We start from the raw sequence: 17,135 nt of genomic DNA, 5'->3' as shown, positions 1-17,135 counted from the left end.
CTGGGTGATCGTGGCCAGTCAAATGGCGACAGTAACATCCCCTACCTCGTTCAATCCTTCAGCAAGTGTTTGTTAAGCTCCCACTACATGCCAGGCACTGGCCTAGGCACTGGGGTCACAGTAGTGGACAAGATGGACAAGATCCCTGTTTTCACTCTACCGCGGGGGGAGGGTGGGGGGAGGGTGACACAGACAACAAACGAGATTGAAGTGAGAGGAGCCTGGACCCGGCTGCTCAGGGAAGCCTTCTCTGAGGACTTAATTTGAGCTGACATTTAAAGAAGTGGGCCATCAGAAGGGTCTGGTAAAAGTTCCAGCAGAGTGGGTACATGCAAAGGCCCTGAGGCTGGGAAGAGTTGGTGTCTGCGAGCCAGCAGGAAGGCCGCCTTGTTTGCGGTGAGGGGAAGTGAGAGGTGAGAGGCCACAGAGGAGCGGAGGGCCCATCATGGAGGGCCCTGTTTAGACTCGAGTGTGATGGGAAGCCGCCTGAGGGGAGCGAAGCTGTTGAAATGAAGAATGGGGCTGAGCACACGTGTGTGTTGGGGAGACAGGAGAGGAGGCGCCTGGATTCCAGCAGAGCTCGCATTTCTAGCTTTCCAATCCCAAAGACCTAGCTCACAGACTCCGCATGGCATTCCAGATTCCACGGGTCTTCCTGTCCTGCTCTGTCCCCCTGACCTCAGCCCAGTTGAGGGCTTGCTTCGTGAGAGCCTCACACTGTTCCTCCAGGATCCGGCTCCTCTCCTGGCTTTGGAGTGGGGGAGTCCAGAAGGGAGAGAGGAACCAGAGTTCTTGTGGGTGAGGGGGGGCAGTCCTGCCCCTACCCAGTCTAGGGGAAGGACACAAGCCACTCTGCCCCGGGGTCATTTACAAGGAAGGCAGGGGCGCTCTCTCCAGAAAGCCTTCCTTCCAGGCTCCCCTTTACTTGGCTTCCTATGGTGCTACCTGTCTCGGTCCACAGGTTCTGTGTCCCAGCTGCCCCGAACCCCCCAATCTTCTTTAGAAGGTCCAAAAACCCTTGAGGGTTCCCATTGCTGTGTGGGCCAGGGGCACGGCTGGGGTCTGGATCTCCCTAGGAGCCATCCAGGAGAAGGGGGGGGGGGGATCCAGTGGGAGTGCCCATGATGAGGGAGCTTGGGGCAAGTTGAGAGAAATACAGGCTGGCACACAGCAACCCCCCCCCTGCAGGTGGCATCTACATGATACTCCTCGGACACTCCTGGCCACCCAAGAACAAAGGAAAGGGGGTTTAAGTGCTCGCCATGGTGATGTGGGAAACTAAGGCAAATGAAAAATTACTCCCTTACTGCCTACAGCCCATTGACAAATCCTTGGCACAGGCGGAGTGACCGTCCTCTGGGAGCTCAGCTGCCTCCATGATGACACTTTGCTAGGGGCAAAAGAGAACCTTAGCTTAACTTGTCCCAACCTCGAGGATCCTGTAAATCCACTTCCTTTATCTCAGCTCCCCCAAGATACATGCTGGCCATCATACTCCAAGCTTATGGCCCCTGATACACATCTAAAGGGTCTCGTGGCTGAGGTTTTATTAAACGGTAATAAATGCCATTTCCCTAGCAAGAGCTAGCCCCTCAAGCTGCTGGAAACCTTGCTTCCAAAATTCCTTAGGGACTTACTCTATCCCCAACCCCCTCCCAACCTGAGGTATATAATGAGTTACCCCTCACGACCCCAATACAGCTCTTCCTGCCCGTGGGTCCTGTCCCCGTGCTTTAATAAAATCACCTTTTTTTGCACCAAAGACGTCTTCAAGAATTCTTTCTTGGCCGTCTGCTCCGGACCACCCCACCATCACCCCAAAACCTCATCACCCATATTCCACACACCAGGAATTAGAAACTCCTCCCGTCGGCCTCCCCACCCACCCCTTCTGAATGGGCCCACACTCCCCAGTTCCCCATCCACAGACGGGTCCCGCCTGCAGCTCCCCTCATGGCTCTCGCCCTTTGTGGAATGCCCTCCTTCGGTCTCCCCTCCTTCGGGCACCTTCCAAGACCACCCCTCTGGTCTCAGCTCCTCCCTTCACCCCCGGGGGAGGGAGTGTGGTGGAACACCCGGCCTGGCATGGGTTCACTTTGGGCTACTCTGGAGGGGGAGGGGAGGCTGGCCAGGGGGCAGGGCAGCTCCACCTCAGGTGACGGAGACTCACCAGGCCTGTGGCTTCCTCTTCACCAGCCCCCGGTGCCGCCTCCACTGCGAGTGGGGGCTGAGGTGGTAAGTCAGCTGCCTGCACAGCTTCTCCGTGGCGCCCAGCGCGTCGCCTTCCTGCAGAGATGACCACAGGCAGGGGGTCCCTGAGGGGCAGGAACAGGCAGAGGGGCCCAGGCCCTCACCTCCAGCTTCCCGTCTCCACTGGAGGAGCACGACGCCCCCGGGCTGCTCACAGAGGCCTGTCCTGCCGGCTCACGGTGGGACCCCCTTAGTAGAGGGCAGTGCTGCCAAAGGATCTGCCTCATGTTCTTGTTTCTGTGAATTCGATGCTGTCGTGGCAAAATCAAGATTTACAGAGACCTCTGAATTCCAGACAATCTGACCGTTGAGCAGAGCTGAGTGCTGGCTGACCCCCTAGCTAGTATTCACCCTGGTCTCTGCCTCTCCCCAATGTCCAGGGCCTTTCTGCTCACTCATTTGCTCAACAAATACTGACTGAGCACCCCCTCTAGGTGACAGGCACTTGTTCTAGGAGCCGGGGATACAGCCGTGAACAGATGGTCCCGCACTGGTCTTTCACATAGTAAAGACGAAAGGGAAATGCTTTTGTGGTGTCTCAGGGGGAAAAATGTCAACAGTGGGAAAATAAAAGAATGGGGAGGCCAAGTCTTTTCCCAGCCCACTTCCTTCATCTACTCTAATCTATCTGGACAATCAGCATTTTTTTTTTTTCTTGGTAAGTTAGCTCTATGCCCAATGTGGGGCTTGAACTCACGACCTCGAGAACAAGCATCGCATGTTCTACGGACTGAGCCAGGGACTTCAGGCCTGTCCCGTCAGCAGTTTGGAGTTTGAAATAATTTTCCTGAATTGTGTCCCGACCAAAGTTCTTAAATTTGGGTCCTAATCGCAGGTACCTCGGAATGTGGCTGTATGTGCAGAGTAATTAAGGTAAAATGCGGTCCTTGGGGGTGGGCCCTAAGCCAGTATGACCGGTGTCCTCATGAAAAGAGATTGGGACACAGACATGCACAGAGGAAAAGACCATGTGAGGACACAGGGAGAAGATGGCCATCTCTAGGCCAAGGGGAGGACTCAAGAGATCAACCTTGCCAACATCTTGACCTTGGACTTCCAGCTATCAGAGCTATGAGAAAATAAATCTCTGCCGGTGAAGTGGTATTTTGTTATGGAGGGCCTAGTGAACTTACACTGGGTTCCAGGGGGCATCAGAGAGATGCCAGAGAGACGCCAGCTCTGTCCCAAGGGACGTCAACCCCACAGACGGTCACCAAGCCCTGGGGGAGGGAGGGCCAAGAGGGCGGGCTCTTGCCAGGTGGCCCAGTGCTAAAAGCTGAGAGCCAGCAAGTGCTGGGGCTCAGATGCAAACCCACGTGTGGAGAGCAACATGTATGTGGTGAGGTTCAACCATGAACCTGTGACCAGTGCTCAGCAGAGTGCGCGGCGCTCAGTAAAGGCCAACTTGATGGCCTGTGACCATCGTCACTCTGCTAACGGAGAAGCAGCGTATTGAGTCGTTAAGAGCACAGACTCAGAGCCAAACCTGGTGGATCTTCCCCCTCGCTTTGGTACCTCCTCTGTGACCTCAGGAAGTCACTTGACTGTGAAGCGATAACAAACCAGAGTCGCGGGGCATTTTGTGAGGATGAAAACAGTTACAACTTGTAGAGTGCTCTGACTGTAGCTCAGCACGCAACTCTCCAGGAAAGCCCACTGGGTAAATACCGTGCTGTCCTGAGCGGGTAAAGGAGGAGGACTTCCATCCAAGGCTCAGATTTGAGTTTGGCTTTTAAGGGCTGATATGGGTTTGTGATTTTTGCATGGAGAGAGGAAACGAGGCATCCCTGAATGAGGAGGAAATGGGTGCAAAGGTTTAGGTGTTGGGTGTATTACGGGGGCAGGAGTAGGTGACAACCTGGGGTCCTGTCACTTCTCGCCACCTCCACGGCTACCACTTGGTCCAAGCCACCACCATCTGTCACATGGATTACTGCACACGGACGTTATGCTAGGACTTTACGGAATCCCCACAACACCCCAGAGCAGAGACACTTTCATTATCCCCATTTTGAAGAGGAAGAAACTGGGGCGCCTGGGTGGCTCAGTCGGTTGAGCGTCTGACTTCGGCTCGGGTCGTGATCTCGCAGTTCACGGATTCGAGCCCCGGGTCGGGCTCTGTGCTGGCAGCTGGGAGCCTGGAGTCTGGAGCCTGCTTTGGATTCTGTGTCTTCCTCTCTCTTTGCCTCTCCCCCACTCACACCCTGTCTCTCTCTCTCTCTCTCAAAAAAATATATAATTAATTAATTAAAGAGGAAGAAACTGAGGCCTACAGAGCAGGGCTGGGGCTGATGGGAAGGCAAGAGAAGACCTTGAGGGCGGGAGACGAGAGAGCGAAGAGGCAGGAAAAGGGGGTGTTGAGTGTCCAAAGAGGCGAGGCATCCGAATGGGGATCCAGGAGACACAGGCTCGAGAGTGAATGCAGTCGGTTTAGACAGCACCTCTGGTCTCTGGTTCTCCAAGAACCTCACTTCCTACTGCCCACGCCTTCTGATAAACAAATGTCACCTGTCACTTCAGGCGATTACACGTGCAAACCCCTGGACTGCACGTTCTGATTCCTAGACTTAGTCTCTTGCTGAACCTCGTCATATGGGTGTGCCGGGAAGGGCTGAAAGTGACGGGGGCCGCCACGCTTGCCTGACCTGGCACGGGGCGGAGAGGGTGTGGGCTGGGAGGTGATGAGGACGGGTCCGGGCTTTGGGTTGGGGAGCTGGGTGGAAGGCAAGGGGCTCCAGGGGAGAAGGGACAGAAAGGCAGGGCGGGGTTAGTGTCCAGCTCATTTGGAGCCACGTGAAGGATCTCCTGGAAGATGCTACTGGAATTACGAGGCTGGGGCTCAAGGCACATTCATCACATTCATCAGCCTCTGATGACACCCTCCCCCTCGGCCCCCGGCCATGGAATGAGCTAAGGGGGAGGACACACTGGACACAAAGGGATGGAGAAGGCACAGTGTAGCCCTGAGCGCCAAGGAAAAGGGAAGAGTCTGCGGGACTCCAGTGAGGAGGCCTCGGCCAGAAGAGGCTCAGGGAGGGGAGCCTGGGTGGCTTAGTCGGTTAAGTGTCCAACTTCGGCTCAGGTCATGATCTCGTGGTTCATGAGTTCGAGCCCCACATCGGGCTCTGCGCTGACAGTTCAGAGCCCGGGGCCTGCTTCAGATTCTGTGTCTCCCTCTCTCTCTGCTGCCCCTCCCTCACTCGTGCTGTCTCTCTCTCTCAAATGTAAATAAAAACAATAAAAATAAAAAATAAAAATCCCTACTGCCTGTGGCCAACCCCAGCATGGGTCTGCAGCTTGCCTGCGGGGCTTGTTTCAAAGCTCCGCAGGTGATTCCCCTGTGTCGCCAAGGTGGAGAAGCACCAGTTCAAACGCTTCAAAGACAAGAGGGACCAAGTGCGTGCGTGAGACTGGGTGGTCCGCCCGACTTCACTCCTGGGACCACTCCGGGGAAAGAACATCGCCACCCTCCCGCGGCACCTGCCCCAAAGCTGAGAACCGAGCTCCTCAGCTTGGGCTCCTCCTCCAACCACTTCCCAGGGTTGCCAAAGTTCGGGGTCACCCTCTGGGTCTGAGCGGCTGGGCCTTGGAAGGAAGAAACAAAGAGAGGAAAAGGCGGCAAAGCAGCCGCCGCAGTGCGCGGACACAGCCACAAGGGGGCAGCCGCGTGCAAGGCGCGGCAACGCGTGGACCGTGCGCGGCCGCTCCCCCACCTGGGAGACGGAGCAAGCCCGATTCCTCACCAACAAGGACAATGGATACGGTCACCTCACCGCTGATCGGAGACTCAGCGCGAGCTAGTGTCCTTCCAGAAGTGAGAGCTCCCCTCCACTATGTAGTTTGGACTACATACACAACAGCCAGCTGCGCATCTACTGGTCGGCGTCGCCCCTGCATTGCATGCACGACCTCGTCACAATGCAGTTAACTCGCAGCCATCCCCTGAAACGGGCGCTATTATCCCCACTTTACAGACGAGAACTGAGGCTTACGGAAGTGGAATAGACTGGCAAGCCCCACAGCTTGTAAGATGGAATGGGGACTCCAAGCTCGGCTCTGAGGCTGGCATCCTTCCCGACCTGCCATCCCGCGCTGCGCTCTGCGCTGCCCTCCCGGGGATACGCCTTTTGCTTTCGGTGGGTTCTAGGTGTTTCTCTCATTTGCACCCACAAAAGCCGCCTTAAGCAAGCCCATCTAATTTTCCCCCAGCTCCGTCCATTTTCGAAGGCCCCTCCCGGCCTCCCTCCTGCGGAGAACAGGACAAAGCAAGGGCTGGCCCCGAGTTGGAGAAGTCAGGACAGGGTGGGGAAGGGAGAGGACGCAAGGAAAGGGAGGCGGCAAAGGAGGAGGAGGAAGTGCCGTTTCTGCGTGGTTTCCAGAAACAGCCGCCTCTCGGTACAGAGCAGCCACGCGCCCCTTGTGCAACCTCGACCGAGGAGTTTGAACACCGGCGCCGCAAAGGAACGGGGTCCGCGCGCCCTGCACCCAGCAATGCGCGCTCTGCAGGGCCCGCTCTGCTCGTCAAAGTGGTGAGGCCCAGCAGCCCCTTTGTGCAACCAGACCCCATCCCGGGCCGCAGCTGATTGGCCCAGAAGCGGGCACTAGCAGACCGCAGCCAACCAGCCGTGTCCTGGGGACGAGACACGCCCCCCTCTCCTCCCCGGGCTGGCCGCCCCCCCACCCCCCACCTCCACCCTCCTCGAGGAGTAAACCCAGAGCCCCGGGAATGGAGAGGGAGGCCGGGGTGAGCAGAGGCGGGACGGAGGGATGTCTGCCCTGCACTGTAGTTCTAGCCCCGCCTTCCAAGCGTGGCTGTCTTTGGGCCCCACAAGACAGCTGGATAAATGCTCTTCTTAGCCTGAGGCAGCGTGAGTGGGCTTCTGTTACTTGCGACAGTCCTAACCCACGCCCGAGGCTCAAAGGCGGTTTGTGGAATCAATTCTGCAGCCCTTCCTCCCGCCCATGGAAAAGGAAGAAGAAAGGAGAGGGACATGGTGCAAGCCAGGGCGGACCGGGCACTGCAGGGTGGGGTGCGGGTCCCGCAGTGCCTCTTGTGGCCTGACCATTGCCTCTGACCCGGGCCCTGGGGAAGAACCTGACGGCCTCTCACTGGCTTGTCAGGAAAGATGCTTAAGGCCGACTGCAGTCCCCTCCAGGAGGGGGTCCCAGCATCTGGACACTGCCCCACCTCCCTGTCAGATGGTGGCTCCCACCTGCCACCCTGGCTGCCCCAGGCACCTTTGTGTGCTCCCGCAGGCCCCAAACCAGCACAGCCCCCCACTACTACAGCCCCGAGGCTTCCCTCACTCATTCACAAATTCATTCATTCATCAGATATCGACTGTCCTTCCTACCGCACGCTGGATGCTCCAGATACCGAGTTCTCCTGGCTTTTCTCTTTACTCCCTTCCTGGAGTCCATTGTCTGCTCTTCTCGGTGCCTGGAAGGCTGAGCCTATAGACAGCATCACTGACCCTCTTGCCCCGGCTTCCAGTCGGGTTCAGCTAATGAGAGCGATTGGAGCGAGATCAGAGGACAGGAGGAAAGGCCCTTCTCTTCTCATTCCCTTCTTGTTTCAGCCTGTGTGGTAGTCAGCCTCCAAGATGGCCCCCACCACCCATCCTGGCCTCCTGTAAGAGCCCCCTTTCGTAGTCTCCTTCCACACGGCATCAGGGCTGACCTGAGCGGTCCATAGAATGTGGCTGGGTCATAAGAGATACTGTGGTGTCTGCCTGGCTCATTATTGGACCACCTGCTCAGCCATAAGCCAGCTGCCATGATGTGAGGAAGTTCAAGAGGTCCTATGGAGAGGCCCGTGTGGCAAGGAGCTGGGGGCTCCTGCCAACAGCCAAGGGATGTGCCATCCGGGAAGGGGGTCTGCCAATCTCTGCCAAGCCTGTTGACGCTTGCAACCCTGGCCACTGTCTTAAGGGACCCTAAGCTAGAAACCACTGATACTCTCTGTCCCTGTCTCAAAATAAATAAATAAATAAATAAATAGAAATACTGCATGGTTCTAGAAGCAGGGTTCTGGCTCCCATGTCATGGCTTGCACCCACGGCCCTTTCTGGTAACAGCTTCCCACTGCTGCTCATCTTTGGGTGTCTCAACATCCCCTGTTGGCTTCCGTGTGGCCTGCTTCTCCCCGGGGCCCTGCCTGGCGCAAGAAGTAACGGCGAACGAGACAGATGCCACCTCTTGCCCGTTCGGAATTGACGTTCTGGTGGGGAAGGCGGGCAGTAGGTTAGCTCCCGAGTAAGCAAGCCAGAGAACTTCGGAGACCCGCGAGTGAAATAACGCAATCCACAGCGCAAAGGCTGGCCGGGACGACTCTGCGAGCTAGGCTGGTGGTCAAAGGTGGCCCTGGAGAGGACACAGTCGGGCTGAGTCTGAACGGAGGAGAGGGCAGCCCAGCCAGAGAGGGCAGGTGTGGCCACAGGCTGCAGCAGGGTCCCTAAGGTCAGGAAGGATCTGGATGCTCTGGGCACAGGCAGGAGGGCCACGTGGCTGGAGCAGAATGAGTGGGGCGGACCGGGAAATAAGGAATGATACAGGAGATGCAGGCAGGGGCAAATAAAGAGTTTGGTTTCAGCCTACAACGCGACGCCACAATGGAAGGCATCTCAGGGAGGCGCACGTGTGATCCAGGGCACCTTGCGGATGAGTCTCTGGCTGTTCCCAGAGCATAGAGGGCAGGAGCAGAGGCCCAGAGTCCAGGTGGAGACTCTGACAGCAGCCCTGAGACGGGGGACGCGGGGACCAGGAGGGCCTTGGAGAGACCCCAACCATTAGGGAATCAGGGCTGTTGGAACTTGCTGGCCGTGGCGGGCAACATGGCTGTTCTGTCCCAAACGCCCTTGGATCCACGTTTCCCAATTTTGTGCTTCTGTCTGGACGGACCAGGCGAGTCAGTGAGACAGATGTGCCTGGGAGCTTACTTCCCAGGGGAGCCCATCGATGGTTCGAGCCCCGGGGTCCTCGAGGGACCAGGCCAAAGCCACCTGCCCTCCTCAGGATGGAGCCTGGGCTGGCCTGGCTTCCCTGGGACACCTCCCTAACAGATAGCTGTCCACACACCCTCATTTTAGCGTCTGCGTGCAGGGAACCCTACTGTAGACACGATGGGATAGATGTGTGGGGCTGGAGCTGGAGCCCAGGGAAGGAAAGAGCCTCAAATTTCCCACTAAGTGATCTGTGCTCACAGTGGAGGAGGGGTGGTGACTCACGGGCTCCAGGGCACAAATGTCCAAGAGGTGGGTGACTTTTGAGTCTGAAGCTGGGCTGTGGATTAATCAGCACACAGTCACCGGTGGGATGGGGTTCTGCCCGTCCCCTTCCGCCTCGGGACAGGCACAGACCCACCCCTTTGCCAGGGCCCAGGCCCACCTCCAACTGGGACACAGGTCAAGAAAATGGATGGGACTCATTCAAGGGGGTCGTCTTAGTGGTGGGAAGGGTTATTTGTCTGGTGGATGCTCCACCAAGACTGGACCAGGAAGGGTTGCTTCCTTTGTCCCATCTCATAATTGAGGGAGACGCCCCCTCATAGTTGATGGTCTTGACATCTCTGTCTATAACCTTAAGGCTCACACTTGGGTGAAAGAGCTAAGAATGGGAGGTCCTGGCCAGCCCCGAGGCAGTCATGTATTGGGGGTGGGCCTGGGGGCTGCCCTTACCACCAGCCTCGGGGCCCTAGAGTCGGGACCGCCCATCTCGGCCTCCACCCCAACCCGAAGAGTCCTTCGGAAGGGCTTCTCCTGCCACATGGCCTTAGATATGGGCAGGGGAACCCGCCAGGCTCCCGGGCCTCCGACAGGGCTGACGCCACCGGCTGGCTCTCAGAAATCCGGAAATCAGAAACCAGACCCTTGTTCTCCAAGACTCTGAGGCCACTGCCGGCCTCCGTGCCCCACAACCGACGTGCTGGGCCCGAGCACCCTGCTTGGCACATGATTGGTGCTCGATGACTGAATTATACCTTAGCTTCTGCGTACAGGGGCTCCTCCACGCCAGACACACGGCGTCCTTCTCAAGAATCATTTCTCCGACGGGTCCACAGGAGACGGTGTTGTTATCCCCCTTTGGAGCGGAGGAAGATGAAGTTCAGGGGTGCCTGGGCGGCTCAGTTGGTTAAGCGCCAACTCTCGGTTTCCGCTCAGGTCATGACCTCACAGTTCGTGAGTTCGAGCTCCACATCGGACTCTGCGCTGTCAGCCCAGAGCCTGCTTGGGATTCTCTCTCTCCCTCTCTCTGTCTCTCCCCCACTCTCTCTCTCTCTCAAAATAAATAAATAAATAACCTCAAAAAAAAAAAAAGAAGAAGAAGAAGAAGAAGAGGCCAGAGAGCTGGCTAGTTCTTTTTCTTCCTGCCACGTGAGGCCACAGCAAGAAGGTGGCTGTCTGCAAACCCAGAGCAGGGCTCTCATCGGAACCCGACCATGCTGGGCACCCTGATCTTGGGCTTCCGGTTTCCAGAACTGTGAGCAACACATTTCTGTTGTTTATAAGCCACGCGGTCAGTGGTAACGTGTTGTAGCGGCCTGAGCTAAGACAACAACAGGGCCCTGTGGTCGCCGCCCAGACGGAAGGGATGGAACTCAGCACAGAATCCCTCCGGCCACCTCTCCTTCCCGCCGCGTCCAGTCTCCTGAGGTCCGGCATGGGCGGGCAGGGAGGGAGGAGGGGGGACGGGTGCTCAGGCTGTTCCCGCACGGGCCCCCCACCTCCAGCCCCCATGCAACCCTGCGAGCCCCCACTCAAGCCCTGAGAGACGCTGTCGGCCATTGAGGGACAGTGCAGAGATCCTGAACAGCCGGTCCCCACTCTGCCCGGAACTGGGGTCCAGATCACATCTGGAGTGTAACCTTTATCCGATGACTTCATTGCCTGAATCCGGTCTTCCTCAACGTTAAAATGGGCATGAAAATAACATCTCTCCCAGTGAGCTGCTTTGAGTGTCACCCCTTCACCTGCGGGCATCTAAGTTCTAGAAAAAGGCAGAGGTCTGGCACCTGCGAGGCCTACGGACTCTGGTCTCAGCTGCTCCAGGCTGAGCCAGGTATAATCTGAATGAGAAGTGAAGGTGACTCCAGGCCCAGCCGGTCCCCCCCCCCCCCCCCCCCGCGGCTCCTGGCACCCGCCCCTCTTCCCCGAGCCCGAGGCTCCCAGCCTGCCAACCGTCACTGCCAGCTTTTTCTAACCGGCACATATTTGAGCCCAGCATCCCTGCCTTCTGCTGCGTCCCACCACCAACCCTCCCCCACGCCTGCCGCCCCAGCCCTTCAGAACTCACTCCTCACCTTGGAGTCCTGGCTCCAAACAGCCCCAGAAGCCAAAGTCAAGGCCCTAGACAAAGGCCCAGATGGAGGCTCAGCTCCAGAGCAAGGTCCCAGCCCCCTGGACGACTGTGGGTCTGAAAGTCACCTCCTCCCTCTTATCCTAGATCCTACTTTGAAAGCACGAGCTTCCCTCAGGCACTCCTGGGTCCTGCTCCGGCTTCCCTGCCCCTGTTCTGCGCTTCTTTTGGAAACTGCTAGAAATTGAGGGATGGGAGAGAAAAGCTCCAGGGTGGGGCTGTCCCACCCTGGCCCTCCCGGGCCCTGCCAGGGCAGCTCTGGGTGAGCCGGCCTCGCACCCCGCGAGGGAGAGGGGCAGAGCCTCCCATCCGGAAATGTCCAAGCAGTACCTGCCTGCAGAGCTGGGGACCCCGGAGCTTTTTCCTCTCAGCTTCGGAAGCCAGTGGACGTGAGCAAAGTGGGTGGGTGGAAAATGACATTCAGCCTTAGGCAGGGAGACCGCTGGGAGTGGTGGGGACTGAGGCATGCCGGAGGCAAGCAGGGTCCCTGCGAGATTTACGTGGCACCTTTGTGCACATAAGGAAACGTCCGCCTCTAGATGGACACAGTCTTGCACTGGCGCCTAAGGCCTGGCGACGGAGACTGGGCTGGATCTGAGTGGTCTCCTGTCTGCCCTCACCCCTGCCACCTCTGCGCTTACGTGTCGTTATGCGAGGTACAACCTACGTGACTCTACGCGGTGGCCCTGGCCCCACGTAATAGGGGAGGCTACTCAGCTCCAGTCCTATAGAAATGAGGGCTTCGTGTTACCAGAACTTCCCGTTTTTCAAGGGTAGCTAAATATGGAGAACGTGTGAAATATTCTGAGTTTTACATGTTGGCAGTGAATTCGGATTTAATACACTCAGGAGCCAAACAAATCCCCTACTGATCATGCTGATCCCTGCTATGGATGCTGGGCCTTAGGACAGGGCATGCATCAGGACCGCTGGCTTGATGTCTGCACAAGGGGCTTGTGCCCCTCGGCCCCGGGCAGTATCGACCAACCCTCCTGGGCACTGGGTTCTCTGGCAGAAGGGCGCCCGCCTCACACCCCCAGATCTGGCGGGCTCAGACCACAGCTGCCCTACCGGCTTGGGGCAGTGGATGTAACGGGCCAGGCTGATGATGAGGTCGTGTGTGATGGGGTCCACCAGGTTCCGGAAGCTGGCGTAGCGGTACAGAACGTCGTCCAGAGAGGTTGACTCCATGCCCAGGTCCTGCAAGAGTGAAGGATGCCCAGAAGTCAGGGGAGGCTCAGCCCTACCCCTCGAGTCCCACCCAACAGGCCCAGAACAGCCCTCTGCTCTGGAGGTGGCTCAGTGCCCCGCTCCAGTACCCGGGCAAAGGCGGAGACCCCCCCCCCCCACCACCACCACAAACACACACTCCCTTCAAGGTTTCCCAGCTGCAGAACTTCCCCAGGGGGCCAGGGAAGCCCCTGCAGAGATGGCCTTCCCAGTGCAGGGATGTATCTATCTCAAGCCCTCCAACCTCCGGACGAAGGTTTTCATGCTTCCTGAGGTCATTTTTACTCCTCCTTCTTGGTGGTCCTTTGTCTTGAGGGGCTTCTGAATCGTGGAGTTGAATGAGAGGCTGTCAGGTGCCCAGAAGAAAACCCCACCGGGGCTCCCACAGAAAGGGCATCAAGTGGGGGCAGAGCTTCCCCAAGCTTGAGGAGGGACAAGGGTTTGGGAGTCACCACACACGGAGAGCCCCAGTTGGGGGCGTCTGCAGACACCCCTGGCCTTCCCGGCAACGGACCCCATGGGCTTGGCCCAGAACAGTGACCAGTGTGCATTAGGACCCAGGGGCCCGACTCCAAATGTTCTGGACTGTGTAAGACCCAGAGATTCTTACACAGCCCCAGGGAAAGGGCAGGCTCCCCAAACAGGACTAAATGTGAATTCCCCCCCAGTCAAGCCTGCGGAAGCTTGAAACAGCGTTAATCACTTTAGAGAAGTATAGAAACATGGGTTTCTACCCTAGAGAGTTAGAATAAACTTTATGCCCTCTCTGTGTGAAAAAGCAGGGGTAAACCTTGTGTCTTTCCTCGAGCGCCTCGCCCCAGTCTCTGTCGTCCTCTGGTGGGAGCTACGGTTTCTGTTCTCAGCTTGGTGTCTTGCCTGAACCAGGCAATGGTAACATTCCCACTGGGGGGGGGGGGGGGGACTGCCCCCAGCCCACTTTGAGGACCACGGGGGCCACTGAAGGTGGGCAGGGAAAGCAAGCACCACCCACTTCTGCTGCCCTCACCCTATGGCCTCTGGTCCCCCGAGCTGCACTTGAAGCTGCCCCCGCACAGGCCAGAGAAGGGAGCATCCCAGCCTGAGTTCCCAGGGGCCAGCGCCCTGGGGCACAGGAAATGTGTGCTTAGTGGGTGAGTCCCAGGAGGGGTTTGCTCCCTGCCATTTTGGTGGTGGTGGGGGGTGTCCTGAACTTTTCCAAACACCTTCCCGTGTGATGCTTAGAAATCCCATAAGGTTGGGGTGCCTGGGTGGCTCAGTCGGTTAAGCGTCCGACTTCAGCTCAGGTCACGATCTCGCGGTCCATGAGTTCGAGCCCCGCATCGGGCTCTGGGCTGATGGCTCAGAGCCTGGAGCCTGCTTCCGATTCTGTGTCTCCCTCTCTCTCTGCTCCTCCCCCGTTCATGTTCTCTCTCTGTCTCAAAAATAAATAAATGTTAAAAAAAAAATTAAAAAAAAAAAAAGAAATCCCATAAGGCAAGTAGGCTGCGCATCATTATTCCCAATTTACAGATGAAGAAACCAAGGCCCAGGACTTCAGGAATGGAACGTATGACATGACGACTGTGGTCATCGCTGCTGAGTGAGCGCCCATCCTAAGAGCTCTCATCGCAAAGAAGAAAACATGGTTTTTCTTTTTTTTCTCCCGTAACTACATGAGGTGAGGCGATTAACTCAGCTTACTGTGGTAGCCATCTCACAGTGGCTGGAAGTCAAGCCGTGAGGTGGTACACCTTAACCTTACACAATGCCGTAACTCAATTATCTCCCAGTCACAGGGCGCCTGGGTGGTTCAGTCGGTTAAGTGTCCGACTTCGCTCGGCTCGGGTCGTGATCTCACGGTTCGTGGGTTCGAGCCCCGCATCAGGCTCTGCTGACAGCTCGGAGCCTGGAGCCTGTTCCAGATTCTGTGTCTCCCTTTCTCTCTGTGCCCCTTCCCTGCTCATGCTCTGTCTGTCTCTCTCCAAAACAAATATTAAAAAAATTTGTTAAAAAAAAAATAAAGAAAAATTTCAGGAATGGGGGGGGGGTGGCTATGTGTCAGTGGGGGGGCGGGGAGCTCTTTGGGGATTGCTCTGATTTATCTGGTTTATCCGAAGTGAGTTGGGCTGGAGGCCGGATGAACGTGCAGGGAATGCCGTCCTGAAGTCCTGAGGTTTGGTGGTGACATTTTTAAGAGCAAAGAAAGCAAGGATCTTTGCTTCGTGGATCCGGCCGGGGGCACCTGAGTCGGTTAAGTGTCTGACTTTGGCTCAGGTCATGATCTCTGCTGTCAGCACGGGGCCCACTTTGGATTCTCTGTCCCCCTCTCTCTCTGCTCCTCCCCCTCTTTCTCTCTTTCTCAAAAATAAATTAACATTGAAAAAAAGAGAGAAAGAAAGAAAGAAGAAAGAAAGAAAGAAAGAAAGAAAGAAAGAAAGAAAGAGGAAGGAAGGAAGGAAGGAAGGAAGGAAGGAAGGAAGGAAGGAAGGAAAGAATCGATTCCAAGGGCCAGTGAGGGGGGCTTTGCTGCCTACCCAGCAGGAATGGACCTCAGAGGCAAGGAGCCCTCTGTCAGGGCCTCTGGCTGCTGAAATAATTTACCAGGGACCTAGATGCAGGGCTCAAGGTCTGGTGTGCATACTGGCACAGGGAGGCTTCTGACGTGCCAGCTGCCAAGTTCCAGAGCTGAAGGCCTTTGCAGACCCAGATACAACACTGTTGCGGACCTCGGTCTCTGGCCTGACTTGTTCTATCCCTCGGCCAGCGCCGTGTCCTGGACAAGCTACCTCCTATCACTGGGTCTCAGTTTCCTTATCTGCAAAATGGAGCCAGGGACCCTCCATCATGAGTAGGTGAGGGCAATGAAACCAAGTAACATATGTAAACATCTGACTCAGGTCACGATCTCAAGGTTAGCGGGTCTGAATCCCACATCGGGTGACCTCGAGTCCTACTTCTCTCTCTCTCTGCCTCTTGCTCGCTCTCTCTCTCTCTCTCTCTCTCTCTCATAAAAAAGAAGCCTCTGGCAGGGAAGAATACCACCAACACAGCCCTCCCCACCCTACCCTCCTGGCCTCCACCCCCCTCCCCTCTGCAAGGCCCCTCCTCTCCTTACACGATGGCTCTTAACCACTTCTTGGACCACAGACCCATCTGAGAATGTGACAAAAGCCATGACCTCTCTCTTTAGAAAACTCGAGACTTAGGCCTCATGGTCAGCAGGGTCAGGGCACGTGTGATCTCAGAACACACACTGTTACTCAGTAATGTGCAAAAATGCATCCTTGTGGCAGGAAGAGGCTGGGAACGTAGGAAGGGGGAGGAGTCACAGGGCCTGTGTTCTAGGGTCTTAGAAGGCCCATGTGTCAAAGTGCCGAGGCTCCCCTTTTCTGGGGCCGTGGGTGAGGGAAGTGGACGGTCCCATGGGTGGAAACGGAGGGGTGGTTGTTGCCACGGCCAGAGGCTGGATTTGTGGCCACAGGAGGACAGAAGATAGATTTATCTTTCTTTTCCTGCCTGTCCTTTGGTGAGATGTCGACTTCACGCCAGCCTCTGCCTCCCCTGTTTTGTCCCTGCCTGGATGTCCCTGCAGAAAGCACCAGATTCTAGGTTCTACCCAGCCCCCACACACTGTCAGTCTGCGGGCAACAGACTTCTTCCCTCTTGGGATCTGTTTCCCCATCTGTGAAATGGGCAGATGAACCACACTAGGAGTTACCAAACTGTATTTCCAAGATCTTGGGGCTGAAAGCAAACAACAGACAGCCCAGAGGGGTCAGCAAGCTCTCAACAGAGCAGGCCACCCTTCAGTTAAAAACTACAGGAACACAAACAACCCCCCAAAGTAGTTCTGTTGCCAAAGCCAAGTCTGAAAACCCTGGACTGGTTGACTTGCCCGGGCTCTTGCACTCCTTCCGGCCCTGCCCCCTCTTCCCATTTCCCTCCTTTCCAGGCCAGTAGAGGCCATGCCATCCGGGGAGGACCAAGAAAACCCTCGTTGTTAACCCCGGAGGCTGGAGCAGGTCTGGGGAGGCGCAAACCGTTCTTCCCAGAGCCCCTCGTGGTCACTCTGGGCACCCAGCCTGCTGACGGTGGCTCCAGCTGTGGGGGCTGCTGTTGTCTGGACTCGTTTAGCTGTTGCTTGGGAGGGGGGCGCCAGGGGGAGGAGAGGAGGGTCTCCCCAGGAAGGCAGACGTGGTCCTGCTCGGCCCTGCCCTGCTCACTGTGCTTTGGGTAACTGTGGGTCATGCCACAGCCCTCCCCGTGAATTGCAGCCGGGGTGGGGCTCCTGAAGGTCCCAGGGCTGCGGGTTATGAGAAGCT

At 56.9% G+C, this 17,135-nt stretch overlaps 1 protein-coding gene across 2 annotated transcripts in view; it reads right to left on the bottom strand.

Annotated features, from left to right (window-relative positions):
- The window catches only part of LRRC75A (leucine rich repeat containing 75A), a 46,303-nt gene that overhangs the window by 2,972 nt on the left and 26,196 nt on the right, over positions 1–17,135 (bottom strand). Inside the window, exons 2-4 of one of the 2 annotated variants that reach the window (XM_045044102.1) lie at positions 12,676–12,804; positions 2,406–2,501; positions 2,171–2,286 (exon numbers count right to left, since the gene is read on the bottom strand). In XM_045044102.1, the coding sequence (XP_044900037.1) occupies positions 2,171–2,286; positions 2,406–2,501; positions 12,676–12,804 (341 nt within the window). The remainder of the gene's footprint in view (positions 1–2,170; positions 2,287–2,405; positions 2,502–12,675; positions 12,805–17,135) is intronic. The other variant, XM_023244643.2, reaches the window with a different exon arrangement.

The sequence above is a fragment of the Felis catus genome, chromosome E1, assembly GCF_018350175.1.
Source record: "Felis catus isolate Fca126 chromosome E1, F.catus_Fca126_mat1.0, whole genome shotgun sequence".
NCBI lineage: Eukaryota > Metazoa > Chordata > Mammalia > Carnivora > Felidae > Felis > Felis catus.
This window is presented reverse-complemented; position numbering and strand designations above follow the sequence as displayed.